The 13,411-nt window shown below is 36.9% G+C and overlaps 1 protein-coding gene across 1 annotated transcript in view; it reads left to right on the forward strand.

Annotated features, from left to right (window-relative positions):
- The window catches only part of ACER3 (alkaline ceramidase 3), a 56,429-nt gene that overhangs the window by 15,523 nt on the left and 27,495 nt on the right, over window positions 1–13,411 (forward strand). The window contains exons 2-3 of the mRNA XM_038131940.1: window positions 3,853–3,963; window positions 10,997–11,049. Coding sequence (XP_037987868.1) covers window positions 3,853–3,963; window positions 10,997–11,049 — 164 coding nt within the window. The remainder of the gene's footprint in view (window positions 1–3,852; window positions 3,964–10,996; window positions 11,050–13,411) is intronic.

A 13,411-nucleotide genomic window follows, 5' to 3' on the forward strand; every position in this document is an offset into this window, starting at 1 on the left:
ATCTTTGTGTGTTAATGATAGCACACATATTTCTTAGGGCCTGAAGATGACTGTGAATGTACATGCATTAGAAAAAGACTTATCAGGTTTTGCTGCTGTATCTGTAGAACGGGAAGCAGATGTGGTTTAATACTCATACTGTTCTTCTTCCTACAGACAGAAGCTTGTTGAAAAGATGTTTTGCATAAATTTGATTTTATTCTGGTACCTTATGGCATTCTCTCAATGAATAAAACATTACTTTGAAACAATGATTTGCATTAAAACAGTCTTGAAAGACTTGTATGGAAATTTGTGCAGTCAGTGGCATTATCGTGATTAGACCTTAATTTAGCCCTGTCCCTAGTACCATGTATAATCTTTGTGGACATGGTCTGGTTTAGCACTCAGGTAGGCTACTGCATCATGTAATCTGATTGTGGAGCTTCCCGAGCTCCACTCTGAAAGCAGGTTCATCTTGCTGCTCATTTCTGTTGGGAAGCAGTTGTAAATATTTCCTCTCTAAGGAGAAGCTTTCCTCTTTATTCTAGCCCGCATTTATTTAGGGTTAGTTTATATCTATTTAGTCATTGTCAGTATTATCCTTCAGTTCAAACAGCTCCCTTTTGTCATTGGCATTGACAAACGATGTCTTTAGAGAGCACAGTCTTGTTCCATCCAGCCGTTGTTTTGTTCAGTGAGCTGAGCAATTTTTGTCCCTTCTGAAATTATAGGCTCCCATTCATCACTCCCATCTGAGTGGAGCTTCTTTGCACCTGATGAGCTTTCTCTTTTCTTTTATCAATAACTAGAGAACAGTGTGTTCCACTGTTGACTTGCATGAAGACATAACTATTTTCACTGCCTCTATTTGGAAATAAATTTAAAGGGTTCGGTTCATACAGTGATGGTTTATGGTCAGTTACCATACAGTCTAAATTCACTTTTCTGCCTCTTCAAATAGATTAATTCTACATATGGAATAAGGATTCATATTCACATTGAAAGGTGTGTTCATGGCCATCATATTTAATCCTGTTCTTGTCATTTCGGTCTGCAAGTTCATTCATTTCTCCCCCAGACAATGTGGTTTGCCTTTCTTTTGATGGACATGTTGAAGATAAAATGTTGAGAAGCAGTCTTTGTTCACTAAAGAAAACTTAGGTCACTCCCTGGACCAGTATTCAAGGAATCCAGTAGTGAAATATAAGAATGCTGTACAGAGTTAAGCTCAGGTCTATCCATGTGCATTCGTCAAATTTCTGATGTACCCTATTTCTTATGGGCACAACCAATAATTTCTTCTTTAGTTATTTTACATAGATTTTGCCTCGTGCCTTAGTTGCAATTTCTCCATTCACTGGTTTTCCCATGGAGCTCTGCTGCATTATGTTTCCCAGTTTCAAAAAAAGGAAACGTAGTGAAAAAAATGATTTTTTTGACAGTTTGAACTGTTTTTCCATTTTCAACCTCCTTGTTTGTTAAATAACTGTTTCACTTCCTTGTTTGTTAAATAACTGTAGACTTATGGGTCTGCATTGTGTCACCTTATTCTTCTTTCTTGGTATTCTTTGTTAATCTCTGTGCATATCCCACTGCCATTTTTTTGGTGGAATTAGTAAAAATCCCTTTTAATGAATTTATAAGCTATTGTGTGTGAGGATAATCCTGTGAAGACTAGCTAGATTTTTATGAAATATGCATTCCTGGGGACCTGGGTTTGCAAGAGGCCTTGGAGTTTTTGTTCTTGAAAAAAGTAATTCTGCTAGCAGCATGCCACAGGACTTTATTGTTCCCCTGCTCCCATTTCCCCTTTTAAAAAAATGTACACAACTTTCAATAAGTATGTTTGCAGATAGGCTTGCCTAATCCATGCTGCAAATGTTCTGAATAATATGGGCCAAAAAGTGCAGAGAAGGAGTGGCAGGAATGTACAGCTAGATTAGGTCTATGGTATTTCCTCTCTCAGCAAGATGTTCCCAGATTAAGTGCTCATAAATTTTCGATAATTTAATGTAATTATAGCTTTACAGGAAGTGTTGAAACCTTCCCTTTCCTTTCCTACAGAAGAATCTGTTTTCTGCATTCTTACACCCATCTGAAGTTTGTTATCCTGCTGCAACTCTCTTCCACAGTCATGTGCCTTCCCAATTGTGGATAAACATCATGGTATTTCTTTTGTTTGGCATTTTAATATTTGAATTTTTGCCAGGTTTTTGACAGTTTCATAACTAAGTGACCTTGAACAGTGACATTTATATAATGTCTACTGACTTCTCTTTAAAATGGGCATAGTTGAGCACTGCTTTAGAAAGCAGGAGTTTTACTATCCAGATTATGTAACCTTTATTCTAGTTTTCAAGGCTCAATGACATGTTTGCATGATTTACAGGAGGCCATGGCATTGGTCAGTGTGTCACACAACAGCATTGTTGAGTGAATTTCTTCCAAACGTGGTCTCTGTTGAAAGTGAATCACTACCCATTGCAACACTGTGGGAATGTGGTAAAAGAGTAATGATTCCATGAAGAATTTAAACACAAAAAAGGCCTTTTATATTGGTATAAACTTGGATATCCTTACAGAAGGTTTTTGTTTTCAGCTGGGCTTCTTTTACATGGAGGAACTTACTTCAGAGCTGACTAGAAGAGTGAGATCTCTGGCACATCTGATTTGACTTGTTATAACTTGGTGAAATTCGTGGTTGGGCAGGATATGATGTTAAATCAGTAAGGAAGTGATTTGAAGAAGTTCTGATAAAAATCAGATGAGATTTTTAACTGGTTGAGAAGGCTGTCTCAAAGTGAGATTTGTATGTACGTCGTGAGAATGTAGAAGAGCTACCTTGTTCAAGGGAACTAGGTGCACTTCTGCTACATGTGTTCTGAAATAACCTTTTTTCCATTTGAGTATGAATTTTCTTTAAAATTGTGAAGTATGGATTTTTGTTTTTAGAGATGCTGCAATACCTTAAAGTTACATGAACATATTTTGGTATGTTTTGCTTTTGTTTTGGATGGATTTTGGCAAGTAGGACTCCTGAAAAATAGCTGCTTGAAGTAGGGGTGGATTCAGAAAGGACCTGCTCACTCTTGTTCCTTGTTCTAGAATGTTAAATGCTTTTGTTTTCTACTGAATAAAAAATGAAAAAGATTTCTGAAAATGTTTTCTGCTGAATAAAAAATACAGAAGGGGGGATTGGTGCCTTCATAGCCTCATAAATTGTCTATTTCATTGGGATATCTGCAAATTAGATTTCAGTTTTATATATATATTTACCTGATGGTGTGTGAAAATGTGCAATTTATTTTGTATAAGCCTTTTTTTAACAGATTTGCTCATTTTTCCAAATTGTATGGCATTTAATTCCCATAACATAACCTCTATTCTCAAAATTATGATTTGTGGTTAAGTGAAAAAGCTGAATCTGCATCCTTTCTGTTGAGAGATGCACTTTTGTTTCACTTAAACTTTGCAGGATTTCATTGCACTTTTGCTTAGGTCAGCACAGTTGGGAAAAGAAAAACAAGCCAAAATCTAAATCAGTGTACAAGAGCTGGGCTCTTGGCTTTTATTGCTTTCTCTGGTCTCTGCAGCACATGTAATTTCTTTGCATTGGGTAGAATGTAGGATAGAGTCCTAGAAAGGTTTGGGTTGGAAGGGACCTTCAAGACCATCTAGTTCCAAGCCCCTTGCTGTGGGCAGGGACACCTTCCACTAGACCAGGGAGGGAGAGCAGTGGTGTCTTGCTGGGTCACTTCCTGGGTGAAAACTGTTGAACCTGTCTCTAATGAGGGAATGTAATTTTGTTAGATTTAGTTTAAGTGCATGGTACCCAATTCTAAATCTCTGCTTTGTGTTTCTGTCCTACAGGGAACACAGTGAGTAACCTGATTTTCATTCTACCTCCAATCTATGGTGCGATTCAGACCTATAAAGATGGCCTTGAAAAACGGTATTTAGCTGCATATTTGTGTCTTACAGGTATGTGTAAAACTTAATTTGCTCTTTCATTATAAAGAGAGCTCAGATATGCAATGGAAGATATATCTAGATATTAATAAACCCAGTAGTTAAATCCAAATACTATGTGTGTGAAAAGTAGACCTCAATTTGCTACACTTGTAATGTTTACAGAAATTTGTATCTGTTGGAGGAACATGAAATTAGAATTCACTAAATAATTCTATCCGATTTTTAAAGTGATCCTTTTCTGGCTTTGGGTCCTGCTCAGTGCATCTTAGCTTGTGCTCTGTACTTTTCTGATGATTTACAGAAGGTGTTTTCTGTATTCTACTTATAAAGTTTCACACTGTATTAATATTTTTGTGAAATTTGTATGGGAGAGTAATATAAGAAGTGGCCAAGATGTAGAGGGAACTGGAAAGGCATTCTTTCAGGACTTCAAATTTGTTTCCAGTTCCTCTTTGGCATATATCACCCAGCCATCGTGTCTGGGAAGTTTTGCAAGAATGGAAGAACAGCATGATATTCATGTTTAGATCAACTCAAGGGAAGTCCGTCCATTCTAAAATAGCAAAATTCAGAAAATAATCAACTTCCTTTTAAATGTTAATTGTGTGACTAGAAGTCTTGTTCCTTATGAGAAAAGAAGTTTGAAAATGGTTCAGATTTGGCATTTGGGTCTCAAAACTAGCTTTCGTAGAATTTCTGTGTTTCACAACATTTCTGTATTTGCTATAGCTCCTGTCTTTAGGGAGATTTTTCCCAGTCTTTGGAGTGGTAAGGGATTGGTAAATGTTACTTTTAAGATTGGCATGTTATGTATTTAGGCAGATCTTGTTGAAAAACGCATATCCGTGTGCTAAATGTATCCTTGATACCAGTTAAAGTGTAACATACACAAGGTGCAATTTCGCCAGTTTTCAGTTATGTTAGCTTTCCTGATCTATGTGAAAGATAGGCAGCAACAATGCACTGCTTTTCATAATGTCTGAGCACTTTCTAATAAGCCATTTGTAGGCTTTCTATGGTTTCATGTAATTACTAATTTTTGTTTAAGTATGAAACAGAGAGAATTCTTAAAGGCCAGGGCTTACTTTTAAAAAGACATGGTAAGAAGTGATGTGTAAATGTTTGCTGAAGTTGACTTTGGGTGTTCTTGAATCAAAAGTGTCCCATACTGCCATTCTTTTGAAACTATGAAAAGGAACCCCTTACATTAAAAATGAGTTTGAAACTGTTTTCACCATGATTTGTGGCTCCCTCTGTCAGTGACAGTTTAGGATGGACAGAGTGTGTGGTCACTATCTGACTAGAATGTCAGGCTGTCACAGCAGACGGGCATTTCTCATATCCCATTTCATGTTTAAAATATTTTTTAGAAAAAAGAAAAAAAAAACACACAAAAAAAACCCCAAACAACAACAACAAAAAACAAACAAACAAAAAAAAAACACCAACAGCAAACCCAACTGTCTTTGCTCACAGTAAATACCTTGTATTTCCATTTTTCCTCTCTCTGGTGTTGCTGAAGGGGAGCTCAGCCTGTATTTAACAGCAGTGATGGAAGGCAGTCCTGAGTTCCATCTAGGCTCATCTGTGACTGAGTTGGCTTTGGTTCCTGTCTGAAGTGATAAATGGCTCAATTTTTATCTCATATGTTGGAATCTAGTATTAAAGGTCTCTCCCAAAAGTGTTTCCCTTCTGCTTTGTGTCTGCTTCAATATTTGTAACCCTGTTTTACAGCAGTTGAAAGATGTAAAGAAATGTAGAAGACTTTATAGTTTGCAGTGAAAAGCAGGAACGAGATGATTTGGAATCACAAATCACTTAACATTTGCTCTACTACAGAATAAAAGCAGTGAATGAAAACATAAAAAGAATTTTGAATATGGTTGAAATATATCAGGAACATTGCCATTCTCTCTGTGCATGTGGCTGAACAAGAGGCATACTGAAGTGGAGATAGAGTAAGTGTACAGAAAATTCTTTTTGTAAGAAGTACCAGACAGAATTCTTTCCATCGTATGAATTTTATTTATTAACAGGTTTCACTCTATTTATTTAATTTGTAGCAAATAAATGTAGACTTAATCTGTGAAAAGATAGTGAATTTAACACAAACTTGTAATTTCACTTGAGGCAGCATGCTTCATTAAAGACCATGCAGTAGAGCTTCTAAGTGAGGGTTGTTTTGTTAAAGTAGAAATTATTTTAGAGTTCTGCTGTGAAGATGGGGGTGGAAGGGAGGGTGCTTTAGTTCAGTTTTAGCAATTTTGAATAGTTACTGAGATTTTACAAGATACTAAAAGACAGCTGTCAAAGCCAACATTAAAATTAAATCTGTTAGCATTTGAGAACATGAGGTGTTGTTTCTAGACATTATTTTGATCCAAATCAGCTGCTTCTTTTGCATGCTTCCAGACATTTAGCTGATTGTCAGATTCTTTGTGTTTTACCACACCGTGTTCAGCGCTTGCCTTTTATACCCACAATCTCTTTGGTTGACATTTATTTCCTTTTTGAAGTAAATGCATTTTGCACTGTGGAAGTTCTGTTTGTTTCACTTACATGGTAAGATCTTGGCAGCACAACAAGGGGTATTTATAAATAATTGTTCAAATAAATTTCTTGTTCATACTGGTGCCAATACTGAGTTACACTTTTCAGCAAGGCCTTTGAGATACAGAACACTGTTCTCAGCCCTTTTTTCTGCTGCCTTTCAGCATAAAGTGCATGTTCTCAATTAGCTCAGTAGGAACTGACATGATTTTTAAGCTGTAGAGAACCATTTAATCAACATATAAATTAGGAAGAATAATCTTAAGCCATTATTTCAGTATGTTGCGTCTCCTGAAGTAGGTGGAACAAATCATCAGACCATTCCTACCTCAAGGAATAAGCAGTTGGTTTTGAGTAGTTCTGTATGATTCTGGAGTGTTGTATCGGGTTCTACACATGCCAGTTCCTCATACATCCTGGAGACCTATGATTCTGAAATGGTTTGTATTCTGGAAGAATTTTAATTTTTAAAAAACTGTGTGTATGTGCACATAAATATGTATATATATATAAAGAAGCATAACTTCTGGATCTAATGAAATAAGAAAGCACTCGATGAAGTAATGTTTGTTAGATACCTCACTTGAAATTTGGGAGGATTGTTCTCATTTGTACTTCTTTGGCCTGTTCAATAAGGGCTCAGTCATTCAAGAAGTGCCAAAGTGGTGGAAAGTAAAAAGGTGTCAAAATTTTTCTATATTAGGAATAACCATAGGAACTCTTAAGCAACTTAATAAATCTAATTTCCAGTGAAACTCTGTGTCTGTGGAAACAGTTGTTAGAATCTCTTCAGTCAGAGTTAATTCCCTTCCTCTTACCTAACACCTGTAGAGAAGCTCCCAGGGCCATGTCAGTGTTGTTAAATCAGTTGTGGTTGGGAACATTCCTGAGTACTGAAGCCAAGCAGCGTGGAACAGCCCGTGTCTGTTCATCTTAGCCTCCAAAACAAGGTGACCGCATACAGATTGCCTGCTGAGCACAGACCCTGGACGCTGCTGGGCTGTGCCTGGAAGCTGCCTGGGGAAAGTGTTCATTGGAGCAGGCCAGATTCATACCACAGACTGTTCCAATGACTCACTAGTGCAGACACTTGTACTGCAATGTCCGGGAATAGCACCAGCCAAGCTGGAGGTTAATTGTAGAGCGGTACTTCTGGAGTAAGCAGTGTCTCTCCTGTCTCTTATGCTGTGGAGGGAAACCATTATGACACAAAACAATCCATTTAAAATAGTTAATTTTATTCTACTTTTTCATTTTGCTCCATTCTTTAACTTTTAATCATGCAGTGTAGTTTTGTTTTTTTTAATCTTTAATTAAGTGCTATCACTGTAAAAAAATAACGTGGAATTCAGCTCCAAATTTAAACACCTAAGCGTATGTGTCTAACTGTGCAGAGGGTTCTGTCTGCTAGTGTAGTCAGTAAAGCCAGGAGAATCATTTGACTTGTTCTAAAACACCCGTTTGGCTAGGCTGCGTTACTCTTAATAATGACATTCTCTTAGTTGAAGCTTTGACACATAGTTCATGTGCAGATACCTAATTAATGGTGTTTGCATCTGGAGCATCCTTCCTTCAGAATATTTTCATACAGTGCCTGTATAGTTACCATTTCTGTGAAATCCTAATAAGCTGCTTTTTCTATGTAGGATTTAGGCTCATAACAAGAATTTTGAGTACTGATAGAATAGTTACATTAAATTGAATTATCACTGATTACATGATGCTTCTGATGCTTCCTAAAGCTATTGAAAAAACATCCCTCTAGGATTCAAATCCTGGAGGTTTATAGGGTTCATATATAGAGGTGGATCTTTTGTATAATATTCAGTTATTTCTAGCCAAAGGTATTGCCTGTAAGTTTTTTGACAGTATGTGTATAAAGTAAAGTTTGTAGGTGCATTGATTTTACATCGTCGTAGCACCACTGTTTCATCCACTGGCAGTAACCACACAGTGTTTGCTGCAGGACAGAAAAAGACCCTGTTAGTCTGCATAGAGCAGTGGCCCTGCCTTGCATTTCTAGTCTTCTGAAGTGCAATTTTGATCTCATAATATTGTGATTTAATATGTATTCTGTGCTCAGTACATAATTTATATGTATCCCCCATAACTTGGGAGGTTCATTGATGTAAAAATGCCAAGTGACTTGTAGTATTTATGAAAAATGAGTTACAGTAGTTAGAGAGGAAATGGTACTTACTGCTTCAGATGGTGTTAAAGCTTCCCAACCAATATGCAGCTTTTAGTGAGTTAAGCTCCTTTGCCAAAGGAAACACCTAAAATATGAAAACTGCTTGCAAGGTAAGGAACAGATTTATTGTTCAGTGTGTCAGTGGCTGTATGGGAGAGTTGCTTCTCTTGAAAACTTGTGTCATTGCAGTGATCGTGATCACTCATATTTTGAAAAGTACAAAGCTGGCAGAATGTCTGATTGCAGATGATTTTTGTGAAGTAGATACTTCTTACAAATGTCTCGAGCCTGGAACCATAAGATCTGACCCTGTAAGCTTTTCTTCTTCCAGATATCTATTTTATATAGATACTATAAATAAAACATTGTTCTACAATGCATAGTAAAATTTCATAATCGGAGAAAATCCAGGTGTGATTATTGCACAGAAGAAAGAGTGGTTCTATCAATTTTAACTGTAAAAACTAACTATAGGCATGGGATTAATGACTTGAAATACTAATATCTGCAGCATTCTGGATTTTTTCAAAGACGGAAGGAAAAAAAACCCCAACCACTTATTTTCCTAATTTAAAATCTGTTGAAATTTCTTATGCAATGATTTTGCCCATACTTGAAAATTACATTTGCTACAAATTGTGAGAGTTTGTATTCTGTGACAGCCAGGATAATGGATGGCACTATTTTAATGGTGATCTTAATGGGTTTTTCCTCCAGAATGAGCAGTTGTTGTCATATATTCTGTATACATAGAAAAATGGCTACGAGAGTTTCTCATTAGAATCTCAGTGAAGGTGAAAGCGGTTGTAGCTTGCTGTTTGGAAAGATTTTTCAGAAGCAAACCAATGTAATCAAAATTTACAGAAGTGCATGTGGTTGTTTATTTTCTGGGAGGAGCTCTGCTTAATTTTCCCTGAGAAATAATGACATTGAAGTGTTTTGTAATACATTTTGAAATGTTGCTGTATTACAGTTTTGTATTTCAGTAAAGCTACATGTGTAGGTATTTAATTTCCTTGAGTAAGTGTAATAATCACAGTTCTAGTTAATAACATCTAAGGAAGCATCTCTAGACATGTCTCTTGACTGTCTTGGCAATCCTTTACAGAGTGCAGAGAGATAGAATTCTTGTTTATGCATCAGTGAAACTTGACTGGTGTGTGTAGACGAGGTGATGCTCTAGCCACAAAATATGGCAGCACTACTCAGTGATCAAGGCTTGAGTGCAAATTACTTGGCTTTCTCTGAAACTACGGTCTGAGGTAAAACATAATTTCTTTAAGGAAGACAAGATATCACATTACTGTACTTGTTCTTGAAATATAAAACTGAGCTAGTGTTTGATGTGAGTGTTTTACTGATAATATTTCAAAGTAATGAATGATGCAATAAATACTGTACCAGCTTTGCTCTAAACAGAGAAATCTAACTTTCAGGAAGCATTATTCATGCCTGACTGAAAAAACTGTACAGGCAAAGTATATGCCTCATAAAGTAATTTCAGAAGTAAATTCAAAATGTGCAAAGAAAGTATTTCAAATGAATAGAAATAATTTCTTAGAAGCTCATCTTTCTATAGAGAAGGCTCGGAAATGGTGATCTCATTTCACAAAACGAATCCATCCTATGTGGGGTTGGTTTGTTTACCTTGAATTTCCAGTTCTGAGTTCTAGTAGCAATTCACTTCTGCTTTTGAATCACAGAATAGTCTTGAGTTGGAAGGGAGCCACAAGAATCATCGAGTCTAGCTCTTTAATGAACAGTCCCTGTGGGTATCAAATGCCGCACCTTGGTGTTATTAACACCACATTTTATGGAGACAACAAAAAGCTTTTGATAAAATACATGTTTTAAAACTGGGCAGTAAGCAGAGATATTGAGAGGTTTTCAGGAGTACTAGTTATTGAATGATGCTTTGCCTTATAGAAGGGTTGGGACAGAGAAATCATAATTCGCTTTAAAAAAAAAGGAAAAAGGTAAATTGATATATAGTGTTCCATTCATTCTGGGTTCCCTCTGCTCCTCTCCTCCTTGAGATTATGCCCAATTCAAAGGACACAGTATTGAGAGGAGTTAAAGAGGACACTCACACCAGAAGTCCCATAAATTCAGGGATTTCATTGGTGACTAATATATAAAGTAGAAAGCTGTGGAAAAAAAGGGTGTTTGTCCCTGCAGTAAAATGCTGATGTTCTAATTTCTTTCTCACTGTTAAGCATGCATTTCATGCATATAAGTTAATGTACCTGAAAATGTTACATGGATACTATTATGCTGATGATAGTTTTGATTTGTTTTCAGCTGTGGGATTGGGATCTTGGTGCTTCCACATGACCCTGAAGTATGAAATGCAGGTGAGTACTGATAAGTAGCTGTGAATCATTTTCTGTGTGTATCTTTCTGTACCGTCATTTTGCCATTTCTTGTCTAGATGAAACTTGTATAAAATGAGTTAATTTACCTTAAGTATCATTGTACATCACTCCCGCTCTCAACAAGGCAGTAATGCAGGTCTTGTTTCAGTAGGTATTTTCCACTGATTATATACAGAAATATATACTTGCATCTAAAATAAGAGCTATCATCAATTGCTTATAGTGGTAGAGGACACTTTATCCTTTGGGAAATCATGTTATCTTTTTACACAAGATGTTATTTTAAAATTATTACAGATTTGGCATAATAGCAAGCAGTATCAACTGGAGTTATTGCTATTTATTGTAACTTTTCTCATCTTTATGTGTCTATTATCCAGATGGACCTGTAGCATTAATACTGAAATCAGTATCTTCTGAGTAGTGATAATTGAGTCATTTTCTCTCTATTTTCAAGTAGGCAGCATTCTATAACAAGTCATAGGACACAGGGATTGTCCTGGTATTTCCTGTTTTCTGAAGGGACACAGGAAGTCTTGTCCTGTTGTCCTCTTTTAGGTCTGCAAAAGTAAGGAAATGCATCTTTGAATTAAAGTCAGGGTGAAGTGGGATGTTGTTCAAGATTGAGAAACATATATTTAAAAGTCTGTGCTGGAAGTCTGTGTTCCCACCACAGTCAATGGAAATACAGTTTAATCAGTGGAGTGGAGAGAGGCAGTTGGCTGGGCTGAATCATTCTCCAGACTCCACTGGCAATCTTTGCTCAAAAAAGATTCATTTGTCTAAATAGAAATGTTTAGTGTTATTTTAGACCCTGTGAGTGTTCTCTCAAGCCTCCAGCTTCCATCCCACAGAGGTGCAGGTTTCTTCGACTCCCATCACATCTGCTAGTCTTGGATGGGTGTATGGGGAGTGACAGAGCATTTCAGGTAGCGTTAGGCAGCTATGCTGTGGCTGCTGAATTGAGTCCTGCATTTCTGCTGATCACAGTGGGACCTACATATTGCTGATTGGTTGATATTTGCCTCCATAATGCTCTGGTTTGTATCTCTGGCATGTGGTGGAGACTGTCAGCTTCCACAGAGCATACTGTTGTCACCATGCAAGAATATTTGGTCGTTTTCTTGGCATTAAAAAGGTAGTTTGTGGAGCCATTTCACCACTCTCTCCCAAATTAGGGTGCCATTTACCTGTATTTGGTGGTGAAACCACCTTGAATTTCCACCTTTTTCATACTGCTTCCCTCAGCTGCTTGTTCCTATCATGGCCAGTATTTCAAATCCTCTTCCTCACACTGATGCAGAGGTGAGCAAGGGCACCCTGAAATCACGATCATTAAAATGATCCAGACTTAAAAACCTTCTATGAATGGGGAGATTGTGGGTTTTTGTTTGTTTTGTTTCAGGTGGGGTTTTTTGGGGTAGTTTTTTTGTTTTGGTTTGGGTTATTTTTCAGTTGTTGTTGGAAGTTTTGTGTGTGTGTGTGTAGGGGCTTTATTTTAATCCAAGTCACTTTGCTGCTACTTGCTCAATACTTCTGGTGTTGCATCAGAACAACTAAGGGACCTATGAACTGTGGTAAATAAAGTGGGGCAGAAGCAGATGAGGAGGAAGCAGGAATGTCTTGCATCATCTTGTCAACTGATGTAAAAGGCTTTGTGTGAGGCAGGGAAAGTACATTTATTTTGGCAGCCAAGTGAAATCCACAAGTGGTCCATAATTATTCCAATTGTTTGCTTACTGATCACCATGGAGGAAACACTTCAACCAGTAAATAAACTTTCCTCATTCACTTTATCTCTTGTTATGGCTAAAAATCAGCATAGCTATTCAAGGAGACTTTTTTTTACATTTGTTTTGCAAACTTTTACATTTGTTTTGCAGTCTTAATGCTGTAAATTATCGATTCAGTTTACTTAATTAAGAAAAATGTGAACACTTCTGTTCTTGAAAGCAGTTGTTTAGAATACTTCTGAGGAGTTCACCCCTTTTCTGTTATTTTTATGGGAATTTGATTGATTGGATTCTTGAGGAATGCACAAAATGCTTATTTAGCCAGTGAAATCAGCTCCCTGAGTTCCCTTCTTTCCATGGTTCTTCATTGTCCAGGCATGCCTTTGACAGTACTCCTAGAAGCATTAATTCCTTTGGATACAGAAGTCATTGTCTTTGCATGCAAATTCTAGTTAAGATCTTTTGAGAGGTTCTTTGTTGCTACTGTAATGTCCCTGAGATGCTGCCAGCAAATGAACTTGAGTGTACGTGCCTGTCCAAATTTGAAAGATTTTCCTGTATTGTATTTTTTATTCTTCCCCCACCTTTTTTCTTTAATGAGGTGTTAA

This window comes from Motacilla alba, chromosome 1, assembly GCF_015832195.1.
Source record: "Motacilla alba alba isolate MOTALB_02 chromosome 1, Motacilla_alba_V1.0_pri, whole genome shotgun sequence".
Classification (NCBI taxonomy): Eukaryota; Metazoa; Chordata; class Aves; order Passeriformes; family Motacillidae; genus Motacilla; species Motacilla alba.